The sequence below is a fragment of the Panthera onca genome, chromosome B3 (assembly GCF_046562875.1).
Source record: "Panthera onca isolate mPanOnc1 chromosome B3, mPanOnc1 haplotype 2, whole genome shotgun sequence".
In the NCBI taxonomy this organism is placed as follows: domain Eukaryota; kingdom Metazoa; phylum Chordata; class Mammalia; order Carnivora; family Felidae; genus Panthera; species Panthera onca.
The window spans coordinates 27,626,797-27,642,846 of NC_138344.1; the positions used below are offsets into that span (position 1 = coordinate 27,626,797).

General features: G+C 39.8%; 1 protein-coding gene across 1 annotated transcript in view; it reads right to left on the reverse strand.

Annotated features, from left to right (window-relative positions):
- Positions 1 to 16,050, reverse strand: part of OCA2 (OCA2 melanosomal transmembrane protein) — a 496,949-nt gene that overhangs the window by 456,609 nt on the left and 24,290 nt on the right. The window contains exon 2 of the mRNA XM_078447715.1: positions 10,124 to 10,415. Coding sequence (XP_078303841.1) covers positions 10,124 to 10,371 — 248 coding nt within the window. The 5' untranslated portion in view covers positions 10,372 to 10,415. The remainder of the gene's footprint in view (positions 1 to 10,123; positions 10,416 to 16,050) is intronic.

The following is a 16,050-nucleotide window of genomic DNA, read 5'->3' on the forward strand; positions in this document are numbered from 1 at the left end:
AAAAGGACTATTGGTACCATTTTCCCAACAGAAAGAATCCCAAGCAGTCTCCACGCTATCATAAAGGAGCCTGACATGGGGCTAGATCCTATGAACCATGGATCAGGACTTGACCCAAAATCAGGAGTAGGACACTCAACTGACTGAGCCACCCAGGTGTCCCTGCAATATTTCAAATTTTCCACTACTATGATATTTGTTATGGTGATTTGTAATTGGCTATTAGAACTTGTAAAAGCTCAGATGATGGTAAGCATTTTTAAAAATTTATTCTCAAGTTAGTTAACATACAGTGTAGTCTGCTATTTTTGATTCTTTGAGGAACCTCCACACTGTTTTCCAGAGTGGCTGCGCTACACTGCATTCCCACCAGCAGTGCATGAGGGTTCCCCTTTCTCCACATCCTCTCCAACATCTCTTGTTTCCTGAGTTGTTAATTTTAGCCACTCTGACTGGTGTGAGGTGGTATCTCAGTGTGGTTTTTATTTGTGTTTTCCTGATGATGAGCGATGTTGAGCATCTTTTCATGTGTCTGTTGGCCATCTGGATGTCTTCTTTGGAAAAGTGTCTATTCATGTCTTCTGCCAACTTCCTCACTGGATTATTTGTTTTTCAGGTGTTGAGTTTGGTAAGTTCTTTATAGATTTTTGGCACTAACGCTTTTTCCTATATGTCAATTGCAAATATCTTCTACTATTCCATCAGTTGCCTTTGAGTTTTGTTGATTGTTTCCTTCACTGTGAAGATTTTTTTATCTTTATGAGGTCCCAATAGTTCATTTTTACTTTTATTTCCCTTGCCTTCAGAAACATGTCAAGTAAGAAGTTGCTGCAGCCGAGGTCAAAGAGGTTGCTGCCTGTTTTCTCCTGTAGGATTTTGATGGTTTCCTGTCTCACATTTAGGTCTTTCATCCATTTTCAATTTATTTTTGTGTATGGTGTAATAAAGTGGTCCAGTTTCATTCTTCTGCATGTTGCTGTCCAGTTTTCCAAGCACCATTTGCTAAAGAGATTATCTTTTTACCATTGGATACTCTTTCCTGCTCTATTGAAGACTAGTTGGTCATACATTTGTAGGTCCATTTCTGGGTTCTCTATTCTATTCCACACAGATACATAGATTCTATTCCAATAGATCCACAGATCTATTCCATTGATCTATGTGTCTGTTTTTGTGCCAATATCATACTGTCTTGATGATTCCATCTTTGTAATAAAGGCTAAAGCCTGGGATAATGATGCATCCAGCTTTGGTTTTTCTTTTCAACATTACTTTGGCTATTTGGGGTATTTTGTGGTTCCATACAAATTTTAGGATTGTTCTAGCTCTATGAAGAATGCTGGTGTTATTTTCATAGGGATTGCATTGAGTGTGTAGATTGCTTTGGGTAGTGTCAACATTTTAACAATATTTGTTCTTCCAATCTAGGAGCATGGACTGTTTTCCCTTTTCTTTGCGTCTTCTTCAATTTCTTTCACAAGCTTTCTACAGTCTCCAGTGTACAGATCTTTTACCTCTTTGGTTAGGTTTATTCCTAGGTACTTTATGGTTTTTTGATGCAATTGTAAAGGGATCAATTCCCTGATATCTCTTTCTGTTGCTTCATTATTGGTGTATAGAAATGCAACTGATTTCTGTAGATTGATTTTATATCCTGCACCTGTACTGAATTCTTGTATCAGCTCTAGCAGTTTTTTGGTGGAGCCTTTTGGGTTTTCCATGTAGAGTATCATGTCATCTGTGAAGAGTAACAGTTTGACTTCTTCTTTGCCAATTTGGATGCCTTTTATTTTGTTTTGTTGTCTGATTGTTGAGGCTAGGACTTCCAACACTATGTTAAATAACAGTGGTGAGAGTGGACTCCCTGTCATGTTTCTGATCTAGAGAAAGCCCTCAGTTTTTCCTCATTGAGGATGATATCAATGGTGGGCCTTTAATATATGGCTTTTATGATATTAAGGTATATTCCTTCTATCCCAACGTTCTTGAGGGTTTTTATTAAGAATGGATACCGTATTCTGTCAAATGCTTTTTCTTTTTTTAGTGTTTATTTATTCTTGAGAGACAGAAAGCATGAGTGGGGATGGGACCAGAGAGAGAAGGGGACGGAGGATCCAAAGCTGGCTCCACACTGGCAGTGGTGACTCTGATACAGGGCTCCAACTCACGAGCCATGATATCATGACCTGAAGTCGGACATTCAACCAGCTGAGCCATTCAGGCACCCCTCAAATGCTTTTTCTGCATCTATTGACAGGATCATATGGTTCTTATTCCTTCTTCTATTAATGTGACCTATAATGTTGGTTGATTTGTGAATATTGAACCAGTCCTGCAGCCCAGGAATGAATCCCACTTGATCATAGTGAATAATTCTTTTAATGTACTGTTTAATTAGATTTGCTAGTATCTTGTTGAGAATTTCTGCCCAATTCCATCAGGGATATTGGGCTTTCATTATTCTTTTTAGTGGGGTCTTGTCTGGTTTCGGAATCAAGGTAATTCTCGCTTCATAGAATGAGTCTTGAAGCTTTCCTTCCATTTCCACTTTCTGGAACAGCTTGAGAAGAATAGGTATTAACTCTGCTTTAAATGTCTGGTAGAATTCAATCTGGTCCAGTAATCTTATTTTGGGGGACAATTTTTGATTACCAATTCAATTTCTTCACTGGTTATGGGTCTGTTCAAATGTTCTATTTCTTTCTGTTTGAGGTTTGATGGTTTGTGACTATCTAGGAATTTGTCTGTTCTTCAATATTGTCCAGTTTTTTTGGCATATAATTTTTCATAGTATTCTCTCATAATTGTTTGTATTTCTGTGGTATTGGTTGTGATCTCTCCTATTTCATTCATGACTTTACCTATTTGGGTCCTTTATTTTTCTTTTGGAAAAGTCTGGCTAGGGGTGTGCCTGGGTGACTCACTCAGTTAAGCATCCAACTTTGGCTCAGGTCATGATCTCATGGTTCATGGGTTTAAGCCCTGCATTGGGCTCTGTGCTGATAGATCAGATCCTGGAGCCTGCTTCAGATTCTGTGTCTCCCTCTCTCTCTGCTCTCTCTGTCTCTCTCTGTTTCTCAAAAATGAATAAACATTAAATTTCTTTTAATTAAAAAAAAGTCTGGCTAGGGGTTTATCAATTTTGTTTATTCTTTCCAAAAAAACGACTCTTAGATTCATTGATCTGTTGTACTAATTTTTTATTATATACTGTTTATTTCTGCTCTAATCTTTATTATGTGTCTTACTCTACTGACTTTGGGGTTTCTTTGCTGCTGACTTTCTATCTCCTTTAGGTGTAAGATTAGGTTGTGTATTCAGGACCTTTCTTGCCTCTTGAGATAGGCCTCAGTTGCAATGTATTTTCCTCTTAGGATTGCCTTTGTTGCATCCCAAAGGGTTTGGACTGTTGTTTTTTCATTTTCATTTGTCTCTATATATTTTTAAATTTCTTCTTTAATTTCCTGGTTGACCCATTCATTCTTTAGTAGGATGTTTTTTAACATCTGTGTATTTTGGGGCTTGTCAAATTTTTTCTTGTGGTTGATTTCAAGTTTCATAGCATTGTGACTGATAATATGCATGGTATGATCTCAAGCTTTTTATATTTGTTGAGGATTGTTTTGTGAACCAGTATGTGATCTATGTTGGAGAATGTTCCATGTGCACTCACAAAGAGTATGTATTCTGCTGCTTTAGGATGAAAAGTCTGAATATATCTGTTACATCCCTCTGGTCCAATGTGTCATTCAGAGCTATTGTTTCCTTATTGATTTTGTGCCTAGACGATATGTCCATTGTGTAAGTAGAGTATTAAAATCCCCTACAATTACAGTATTATTATCTATACATTTGTTTATATTTATGATTAATTGATTTATAAACTTGTGTGTTCCACATTGGGAGCAGAAAAATTTACAATTGTTAGCTCTCCTTGATGGGTAGACCCCTTACTTATGATATAATTCCCTTCTTCATCTCTTATTACAGTCTTTGTTTTAAAATCTAGTTTGTTGGCTTTAGCCTCTACTACAAAGCTGCAATCATCATTGACACAAAAACAAACACATTAATCAATGAAATAGAATAGAGAACCCAGAATTGGACCCTCAAATATATGGCCAACTAATCTTCAATAAAGCAGAAAAGAGTATCCAATGGGAAAAAGACAATCTCTTTAGCAAATGATGCTTTGAGAACTGGACAGCAACATGCAGAAGGATGAAACTGGACCACTTTCTTATACTATACACAAAAATAAATTGAAAATGGATAAAGGACCTAAATGTGAGACAGGAAACCATCAAAATCCTACAGGAGAAAACAGGCAACAACCTCTTTGAACTCAGACACAGCAATTTCTTGCTCAACATGTCTCCAAGGCAAAGGAATTAAAAGCAAAAATGAACTATTGGGACATCATCAACATAAAAAAGCTTCTTCACAGTAAAGGAAACAATCAAAAAAACTAAAGGCAACTGATAGAATGGGAAAAGATATTTGCAAATCACATACTGGATAAAGAGTTAGTATCCAAAATCTATAAGGAATTTACCAAACTCAACACTCGAAAAACAAATAATCCAGTGAAGAAATGGGAAGAAGACATGAATAGACAGACACTTTTCCAAAGAAGACATCTAGATGACCAACAGACACATGAAAAGATGCTCAACATCATTCATCATCAGGGAAATACAAATCAAAACCACACTGAGATACCACCTCACACTGGTCAGAGTGGCTAAAATTAATAACTCAGGAAACAACAGATGCTGGTGAGGATGTGGAGAAACAGGAAACCTCTTGCACTGTTGGAGGGAATGCAAACTGGTGCAGCTGCTCTGGAAAACAGTGTGCAGGTTCCTCAAAAAAATTAAAAATAGAACTACCCTATAAACCAGCAATAGCACTACTAGGAATTTATCCAAAGGATACAGGAGTGCTGATTCATAGGGGCACATGTGCCCCAATGCTTATAGCAGTGTTATCAACAACAGCTAAATTATGGAAAAAGCCTAAATGTCCATCAACTGATGAATGGATAAAGAAGATATGGTTTATATATATACAATGGAATACTGTTTGGCAATGAGAAAGAATGAAATCCTTCCATATGCAGCAACATGGATGGAACTGGAGCATATTATGTTAAGTGAAATAAGTCAGTCAAAGAAAAACAGATATGATACATTTTCACTCATATGTGGAACTTGAGAAATTTAACAGAAGACCATGGGGGAAGAGAAGGAGAAAAAATAGTTACAAACAGAGAGGGAGGGATGCAAACCATAAGAGATTCTTAAATACAGAGAACAAACTGAGGTTTGATGGGGGGGAGATGGAAAAATGAGTGATGGGCATTGAGGAGAGCACTTGTTGGGATGAGTGCTAGGTGTTGTATGTAAGCGATGAATCACAGAAATCTACCCCCAAAAACAAAAGCACACTGTATACACTGTACATTAACTAATTTGTCAATAAATTACATTTTAAAAATAGTAATAAATAGGGGCGCCTGGGTGGCTTGGTCGGTTAAGCATCCGACTTCAGCTCAGGTCACGATCTCGCGGTCCGTGAGTTCAAGCCCCGCATCGGGCTCTGTGCTGACAGCTCAGAGCCTGGAGCCTGTTTCAGATTCTGTGTCTCCCTCTCCCTCTGCCCCTCCCCTGTTCATGCTCTGTCTCTCTCTGTCTCAAAAATAAATAAACGTTAAAAAAAATTATTTTAAATAGTAATAAATAAATAAATAAATAAATAAATAAAATCTAGTTTGTCTGATATAAGTATGGCTACTCCAGCTTTCTTTTGACATCCAGTAGCATGACAGATGGTTCTCACTTTCAATCTGCAGGTGTCCTTAGGTCTCAAATGAGTCTCTTGTAGGCAGAATATAGATGGATTTTGTTCTTTTTTCAATCCATTCTGATACTCTATGTCTTTTTATTGGGACATTTAGTCCACTTACATTCAGAGTGATGATTGAAAGATATGGATTTAGTGCCATTGTATTATCTGTAAGTTTCATATTGTGGTGATGTCTCCGGTCCTTTGTAGTCTTTGCTGCTACTTCCCATTCAGAGTCCGCCTTAGGATTTTCTGCAGGGCTGGTTTAGTGGTCATGAACTCCTTTAGTTTTTGTCTGTCTGGAAAAGCCTTTATCTCTCCTTTTATTCTGGACAGACTTTCTGGATAAAGGATTCTTGGCTGAATATTTTTCCTATTCAGCACATTGAATATTTCCAGCCACTTCCTTCTGACCTGCCAAGTTTCAGTGGACAGGTCTGCTACTAACATCATGTGTCTACCCTTGTAGTAGACACATAAAGTACACAAAAGTACCTTTTGTGTCTAGCTGTTTTCAGAACTCTCCTTCAAATCTTTGTATTTTGTAAGTTTCACTATGATATGTCATGGCGTTGACCTGGTTTGTTAGTTTGAAGGGAGTTCTCTGTGCCTCTTGAACTTGTATGCCTGTTTCCTTCCCCAGATTAGGGAAGTTCTCAGCTATACTTTGCTGAAATAAACCTTCTGCCCCTTTTTCTCCCTCTTCTTCTCCTGAGACTCCTATGATTTGGATATTTTTTAGTTTCTTGGAATCACTTAATTCTCCTAGTCTCCCCTCATGTTCTAGTAATTTCCTTTCCCTCTTTTTTTCTGTAAGTTTATCTTCTACTTAACCTATTCTCTCCTCCGCTTCTTCCATCTTCGCAGTCACTGTATCATTTGTTTTGCATCTCAGTTATAGCATTTTTAAATTTATCCTGACTAGTTCCTAGGTCTTTGATGTCTGCAGAAAGGTTTTCCCTGGTGTCTTGTGTGCTTTTTTCAAGCCCAGCTAGTAGTCTTATGACTGTTATTCTAAATTGTTGTCAGATATATTGTTTATATCTGTTTTGAGCAAATCTCTGGCTGTCATTTCTTCCTGAATTTTCTTTTGAGGAGAGTTCTTCTGTTTCATTATTTTGGCTAGGTTTCTGTCTTTTACATGTTTTAATAGCTTGTTATATGTCCCGTACCTGGAAGTACTACTATATTAAGTAGGGGTCATACACTATCCAGGGCCTGGCACTTCAGGAATTTTTTGGTGTGTTGCATACACTCTATTGTGGCATTTTGGCTGCTCTATCCCACTGGTCAGTCCTCTTCAAAGCTCCTCCTTTCTTGTAGTGGTGGAGTTTTTGGACCTTCAACCAGTTGTGCTTTGATTTGTTCATTGAAGTAGCCCTATAAAAAAAGGAAAGGGTGTGGGGGGGAAGCCTGATCCCACACAAAGAGAAAAATGAAAAGGGAGAAAAGAAGACTAAACAGTATAAGTCTTAATCCAGAGAGAGAGAAAATAAAATAAAGAAAAAGAAGATATTGGAAAGGTGTAAAAAGAGTGAAAATGCCTGACTAAACAGCAAAAAAAAAAAACAAAAAACAAAACAGAAAAAAATTTATATATATATATATATATATATATATATATATATGAATTGACCAAAAACAAATCAGAAACTATGAGCCTGATTCCAAAAGAAAAAAAAGAAGACGGTAGAGAGAATAGAAGAACAAACAGACAAACCAACAGACAGAGAGACAAACAGACAAAAACAAAGAACAGTTGTCTGGTTGTGCCTTGAACCAGTGGCTATGCTGACCTGGAGGAGAGGTTGGCTGCGTTAGCTCAGTCTAGCTCCAGTAGAAAAGCAGTTGCCAGGCATGGAGGAGCGGGGTTTGGTGTAAGCCCGCCTCCACTGGTGGACTGCTGTGCTGCTTCCCTGAAGTCCCTCCATGTTGGTGTTTGGGAGAAAAATGGCCAACATTCCGATCTCTCCCCCAACCGGGTGTCTCAAACCATGCTACTTAGGCAGCCATCACAGAATAGCAGTTAGCTTGCCCTGCTCCACAGTTCTCCTGCGCCTTCTAGGCACTCGACTGGGATTCAAACCCTGATGTCTTAAACGGTCCTGCACTGTGGGGACCCTGTCCAGCTGTAGGGCCCCTCAGCCCTGCTGATAAAAGGTCTTTGGCTGCCACCAAAGGGTCTTTTGTCCTGGGGAGGCAATAAATCCTCTTCCCACAGTACTGGAAGAAAGGGACTATTCTCTCCCAGTGAGCCCCTGAGATTGCTACAGCACCCTGGGCTGGCTCCTTCTCCCGCCAGGCATGCACACACAGCCGGCTCCAGTCCAGAGAAAGTCGGGCACTTTCATACCTCCAAGTTTCAGCTCCTAAGGCTGTTTGCAAAATGGAAACCGGCGCTCTCCATATTTCTCATTCCCCAGTCCATGGTCTGGAGAGGTTTTCCTCTAATGCTAAGTAGATACTGAATCCTTCTCTCTTTCTCTCCCTTTTGTCTGTTCACAAAAGGGGCTCCCTCCCCACCTTGCCTATGCCATTTTATCTCCCCCAATTAATATACACATACCTCGATCCCTCCAATGTCTCCCTCCACCTGCGGAGATCCTTCTGCCACTCCGCAGGTTGATTTCCTGGGTGTTCCAAGTGATCTGACCTCAATACAGCCGTGTTTGAGGGACAAGGGAAATCCAGGTTCCCCTACTTCTCAGCCATCTTTGATGGTTAGCATTTTTAAGCAATAAAGTATTTGTTAATTAAGATATACACATTGTTTTTGTAGACATAATACTATTGCACACTTTATTAGACTACAGTATAGTGTAGTCATAACTTTTATTTTCACTGTGATACCAAAAACTCATTTGAGTTGCTTTATTGAGATACCTGCTTTCTTGTGGTGGTCTGGAACCTAATCAGAAAATCTCTGAGATATCGTTGTATATAGATTTGTCCTTTTACTCTGACTCAGGTGGAGCCCATAGCTCTCTCCTATCTCCAGGTGTAAATCTACATAGAGTCAATCGAGAATGTGAGAAAGCCAGCCTCACACCCAGCCTCAGCCAACCTGAGGCAGTGGGTGGTGGTAGAGGGGCCCTTCTCCTTTGCCTGCTCCTAGCTGCCTGCACAGTTGGGGTAGTGGAGTGTGGCTTGGAGCCATGGCCAACCTATTTTATCTCTCTAGGGCCTCCCAGGTAAGGAGCTGCCCCACCCCCACAGTTCCAGGTGTGGGACACAAACAGGCAATGGCCTCCTCTAGCCCTTTACAAAATAAAACTGGCCCTCACAGCTGGGAGCTGCCCACCCACCCCAGCCCAGTGGGAAGCTCTCCCATGGGCTAGGTAGCCCTGTGCGCATGCTTTGACAAGTGGACCCAGCCCCACCATACCTGCAACCCTTTACTGGTTCAGGTGGGCCAGGCACTGACAATCCCCTACTCAGCTCCAGAGAGGCACACTCATGGGCAGGTACCTCTCCCCATCCCCACACACCTACTGTGCCGACGTTCTATATTCACAGGAACACAGCAGCGGAGCAGCTTGAGCCAAAGATGCTGATGACAGCAAACTCCCAAGCATCAAAGCAGATGCCATGCAGAGCTAGGACCTGAGAAGGCAGTCTCAGACAAGTGGCAGGACTATATACCACACTTGTATGTATTTCTGTGATCTTTGCCTTTTTCAACATTAGACCACTGGTACTGCGTGGGTCCTGGTTAAGCAGGACTTCTTGCCTGTAGGGACCAGGATGCCCAGATCTGTAGGGTAACCAGTATGTCCCTACATGGGTATGAATAGACACTTATAGCACACTTTTATACCTATTTATTGTTTTACTTTGGTAAATATTTAAGGGTTTATCAAAAGTTTTTTTAATGTAAATCAAGATTTTTCTAACGTGAAAAAAATATTGAAATGATTCACTTGACATTTATAGGAATAAAGCATATTTCAAGATACATATATATATAAGCATATAAGGATACAGCATGTGCTTTTTAAAATCATGGAATACTTTTAACGCCTTAAAATAATATAATAAATTCCAAGTTCATGCTAAAAACTCTTTTCTATTTTTGTAATCTTTTGGGGTTATGTTAGCTACATTTTAGAAAGAGCATTCATTTGAAACAGGCCAGGAAAGTGATCTAATGACAGAAAGATTCTTGCATTCCTTGTATAATATCTGAAAATTTCCCACAAAAAATAGGGGAACTACACTCATAAAACACAATATGTGTGGCTTCCACATTTACCAGATAAAACTATTATAAACTCACCTCTGCTCTGTGAGGAATGAACCAAAATCCTGGTCCACAGAAGCCAAGCAGCTCTGCCCAGTTGCCCTGCTGGAGTAGGGGGATGTGGGGTCTACCCTGTTGACTCCCTGCAGTAGCCTGTGGTTGCTGGTGGCAGGTACCGCCAGCCCTGGCCTTCCCAGACCAGCACACATAGGAGCAGATGACTGATGTAGCTCCATCTCCAGCACACCAGAGGTCAGCCCACCATCTTTGTTCTCTAGATGCATGTTCCGTTGTCACTCTTCTCACCAGGTCAGCCAGAAAGAAACCACTGTTGATGAAAAGCAAACTGGAAATATTGTTTGCACTTTGGGGAATCCATATGGAATCCATGCAGTCTCTCTCTGAAGCATTAGTTAAGTTGTAATATGTGTGCAGTATGAAATGCTATTCAACTAAAATGCTCTATAAGGATATTGATTGATATGGGGGAAAATTAAGGATACAGAAAAAACATTGATAAACTATGATATTTTTCTTGATATAAATATATACATAGCATTTTCATAGAACAGAAGACCAAAAAGACCCAGCCTCTGAAACATGAGTACCTCTGGATGGTGGGGGCTTTCTCCTTTGTTCCTGTCTATGCTATGGTTTTATGGGTTTTGCATCTAACAAATTAATACCTTTGTAATGAGAAAATAATACCTACTATGAAAATGAAAACAACTGCTTATTGAAAGTAAAATTAAAAGGTTATGATGTCCTACTCTTGGATTATATTTCTAACCATTACAATTTTATTCTTTTACATTTGCTAGCATCCCATAACCCCAGAAATAACCTTTGATTTGCAGCAGAATGGTTTGCTTTCAATAGTTGCTTTGAACCCAACACTCGTTGTGAGCTTTGGTTGAGCAGGATTTGCAACACTGAGAAGCAATGTACATGACTATGGGTTCAATGGGTACAATACATGGATTCACCACTCCTTGTGACTCACTCATCAGTAAGAAGAAGGTGGAGTGTTGGTAGAATATGCCTGTATCAAAAAGTAAAGTAAATACATTTACATTAGTTTAATGCAATGTTTCCATTGTCTGGTAAAAACAAAGTCCACATGCATGTATGAACTGCAAAATACAAATTGTACAACTTTCCTGATTCCACCTACAAGTTAAATGCTCTCATATTTGCATTTAAAATGATACTTCAAAATAAAGATCAGGGATGACGTTCATGCTAATAATTTAGGTTTTTAATTTGTCCTTCCTTAGAATAATGACATTTTAAAATACTGTGACAAGTCAAGAAAAAGAGTGTGGAAGAAAGGAAAAAGCTTTACATTTTAATACTCTTAACATCACTTTTTTCCTGTTTTTTAAAAAAGGAGCCCTACATTTTCATTTGCATGGGGCTCCAGAAATTATGTAGTTAGTCCTACCAAGAGTTTGGAAAGGTATCCTCCTTGTTCTCCACTGCAATCTTCTCCCATCCCTAAAGTATTCCAGCTGCTTTAGAACATGTCATTGGAATGCCCCACCAACCCCTTACTGAAACAACTAATATCTTCCTGGTCATATCTCTTCATTCTTTGAAGATCTGAATCATAGCTTGTGGTCTTGTTCTACCTTTGTCATATTTTGGTTTCAACATCTACAGAGATGATGCTTCCCACCCCCTGGACTCTCAGTTATGTGATCACCTCAATGGCAGGGAGCTTCTCTGCTTCTTCATCAGCCAAACACCCCCTGTCCCCACTCCTCTTCCCAACAAACCCTCTCCTCCTACTTGCCCCAACTCATTCTGTCAAGCTCACCTGATGTGTGAGTTTTCTATTGCTGCATAACAAATTACTACAAAATTGGTAAGCTTAAAACAACACATGTTTATAAGCTCAGGGTTTCTGTGGGTCAGGTGTTGGGGCAGGCTTAGCTGGGTCATTTGCTAAGGATCTCAAGGTGTCATCAGGCTTTTTTTCTTATCTAGAGGCTCAACGAGGGAAAAATCTGCTTCCAAGATGACTCAATGTTGGCAGAATTCACTTCCTGGTCCTACAGGACTGGGGCCCTGGCTTCTTGATAGCTGTTGACTAGAGACCACACACTAAGCTCTCAGAAGCCACCCTCACCTTCTACAGGTTCCTGCAGTTCCTTGCCATGTGGACTCGTCCAACTGCTCACTTCATCAAGCAACCATGAGAGCCTCCAGAGTGAATCCACTGGCAAGGCAAAATTTTACATAATGTAACACAAAAACAGGAGTGACATCCCATCAACTGCCTTTGCCATATCCTACTGGTTGGAAGCCAGGCACAAGGCCTACCTTTAACTCAGGGGAGGGAATCACACAAGGACATGACCACCAGGCAGTAGGGATCATGGGGGCTACCCTGGGGTTTGTCTGCCACTCATGGCAAAACTCCCAACATTGGCTTTCCTGCCCTGTGCCAGCATCTAAGCAGCTGAATGTAGCCATAGAGAACCCTCTGTGGTTCTGACAGTCTTACATGACTTCTGTGTGCAGTGTTCCCACTGGGTCCTAAAACTGCCCAACAATTTTAACACATCTCCCAAGGCAATTTTCATTCCTGTTCTCCTCCATCTCCCTCCTTAAACTCCCATACACCCTCCCTCCTTTTCAACCTCAGCTGCTGCCTTTGCCTCTTCCTTCCTTCACTGACTGAATCAACCAGGGTCCAAGAAGGAACTAGAAGCTGAAGACGTAACCGTGGAAACTGGTTACACAAGAGATGGACATGCTGTGACACTCACCAAAGGCTAACAATTAGCAACAGTGGGAAAATTTCCACCCCACCATAGCTGAGAGCAGAGGAAGAAGTGAGTGCAGAAACCATGGTGGGCCTTTCTGAAAGAAGGTGGAGTGCCAGAAGAGATGCCTCCCAAAGCAGAGTGGAGTGGTAAGAAGTACCAGCTTACCTCTCCCCATCCCTCAATCTCCCAGCAGAGCTTCCTATTGGCCAAACTCAGCAGGAAGATGCTGACCTGGGAGCCCAAGCAGGAGCCAGACACTGAGATTCAAAGCAGAGAACAGTGAAGGTGATGAATGTCTCCGATAGCAAAAGTCCCAGAATTGGCACACTGACAAAACTAGTAGGAATGAGAATAAAATGTCCAGCCTCCCAAGTACACAACAGTTTGCAACCCTACTGGGTACACTGGAACCCACCCACTCTCACCTACTCAGTTGTATTGTTACAATTCTCCTCTCCTGAAGAATTCAGGCCAGCATGGAAACATACTGTGATATCTGCCAACACTATAAAGATACATCTCGGGACTACTGCTCCCAGGAAGACAGAGTAGACCTACTTTTCCCTCTTTCTCTTGATAAATACAATGAAAAACCTGACATTTTGTATAAAACAACCATAAGAAGACTCTGAAAGGTAGAGAGAAGAAAGAAAACTGGTTAGGGACCCAAGAAATGACAGAGCAGTGAGGCCCCTGAATTTTTATTTTGCCTCATATATCCCAGAAAGGGTGCTGAAGAAGTTGGCAACCTGGAAAGACCAACAAGCACAAAGCAAAAAAGTCCCAAGAAAAGCATGCTTTTTTTTTTTTTAACATTTATTCATTTTTGAGAGACAGAGAGAGAGAGACACAGCATGAGCAGGAAAGGGGCAGAGAGAGGGAGACACAGAATCCGAAGCAGGCTCCAGGCTCTGAGCTGTCAGCAGAGCCCGACGCGGGGCTCAAACTCACGAACTGCGAGATCATGACCTGATGCCAAAGTCGGACGCTCAACAGACTGAGCCACCCAGGCTCCCCTAAAGCCTACTTTTTCTAACCAAAGGAGTAGTTAAGGTGCAGCTTAGCAGGACAGAAAACTTTTAGGCAGTAACTGCTTTACTGGAGCCAAACACTGCAAACCCATATCCACCCAAGACAGCAAAGGCCAAGTGGGGAGTCTAAACCTCCACCCTCCCCAGGCTGAAATAAAGGACCCAGGCCCCCATCCCTATTGGTGTCAGAGAAGACTTATGGGGATCTGGGATGTTCACCTCTACTGGGTGCTAGGTAGTCCCATCTCCTCCCTACACACCCCTCAACCCCTGTGTAGGCAGAAACCACACACTGGGAACCTAAACTTTACCCCTCCCTGCAATAAAAAGAACCCCTCCCCATCTTTGCTAAGATTTCAGAGGAGGCCAAGTGGAAAGTCAGGACTTTAACCACTGCTTGGCAGTAATGAGGGCACCCCCAATGGTGTCACTAGAAGCCACATAAGAAGTAATATGGTGCTTTACCCCCTTCCAGCCAGGATGGTAGGTGTGGTGTCAGAGGAAGTCAGGCCTTTCTGCTGGTGTGGTGTCAGAGGAAGTCAGCTAAAAGAAACTTTAAATAGGAATACAGAGTTTCATAATACCCAAAATGTTCAATGAAACTCAAAAGGTTTTAATTAAAAAAAATCAACTGTCACAGTGATAACCAGGAAAACCTCAACCTGAAAAAAATAGAAGAAAACATTTAAATAAAAGATGTTAGAATTATCTGACTGAAATTTTTAAAGCAGCCAAAATAAAAACACTTCAACAAGCAATAACAGACACTTGAAGCAAATGGGGGGAAAAGAGAAAATCCCAGCAAAGAAACAGTCTCAGAAAAGAAGAGCCAAATAGAAGTGGAAAAAAAAAAAACAATAGCAAAATTAACACTCAAAGATGAGCTTAACAACAAAATGGAGGGGGGTGGTGAGAAAAGAACTGATGAACTGGAAGACAGAACAACAGAAATACAATCTGATAGAGTTTTAAAAAAATTAACAGAACCTCAGAAACATGTGGGACAATAATAAGATATTTAACATTCATGTAATCAGAATCCCAGAAGAAGAGAAAGACTGTGTAGCTGAAAAAGCATTTAAAGAAATAAGGGCTGAAAACTCCCCAAATTTGGCAAAACACATAAACGTTACAGATCCAAGACACTTAATGATATTAAAAAAATGATAAATTCAAAGAAATCCACATCAAGACATAAAATAGACAAACTTCTGAAGACTAAAGAAAGACAAAGAAAAACTCTTGAAACCACTAGCAAATGACAATATACCTAGACAGTAAAAACAATTCAAATGACAGAAGAAGTGGAATATTTTTTGAAGTAATGAAAAAATAAAAACTATTAACCTAGAATCTTCTATCCAGTGAAAATATCCTTCAAGAATGAAGATGAAATCAGACCTTCTTAGATGGACAAAACTGAAAGAACTATCCTAAAAGAATGGCAAAGGGAAGTTATCAAAACATAAAAGGACAGCTAAAGGAAGGAATTCTGGAGCATCAGGAAGGTAAAAAAGAAAAAATGGAAACAAGAAATGGGTAAATACAACATTTTCCTCTCCTCTTGGATCTTCTAAATTATGTTTGATTTTGAAACAAAAATTGTAACACTCTTTGATGTAGTTATAAATCTATGTAGAGGAAATATTTAAGACAACTTTATCACAAATGGAGGAAGTAAAAGGATATAGAGAGGGGTAAGGTTTTTCTAAATTTAACTCAAACTGATAAAATGATAACACTATGACAAGTATTGTATATATAATTTAACACCTAGAGAAACAACTTGAAAAAGCTACAAAAGAGATATATTCAAAAATACAGGAGATAAATCAAAATGGAATTACAAAATAAAACAATTAACCCACATTCCTAACATTAAACTTCCATTGAATATAAATGGTATAAATATAATTAAAAGACAGAGACTGGTAGAGTGGATTATAAAACATGATTCAGCTATGTACAGTCTACAAAAAAATTACTTCAAAAATAATAATATAAGTAGGCTAAAATGTGAAAGAATGGAAAAAGATATTCAAGCATTAATCCAAAGAAAGCACAACTGGCTGTATTGATATAAGATAGACTTCAGAAAAAATATTAGGTGCAAAGAGAGACATTATATAATAATAAGAGTCAATTTACTAAAAAGACA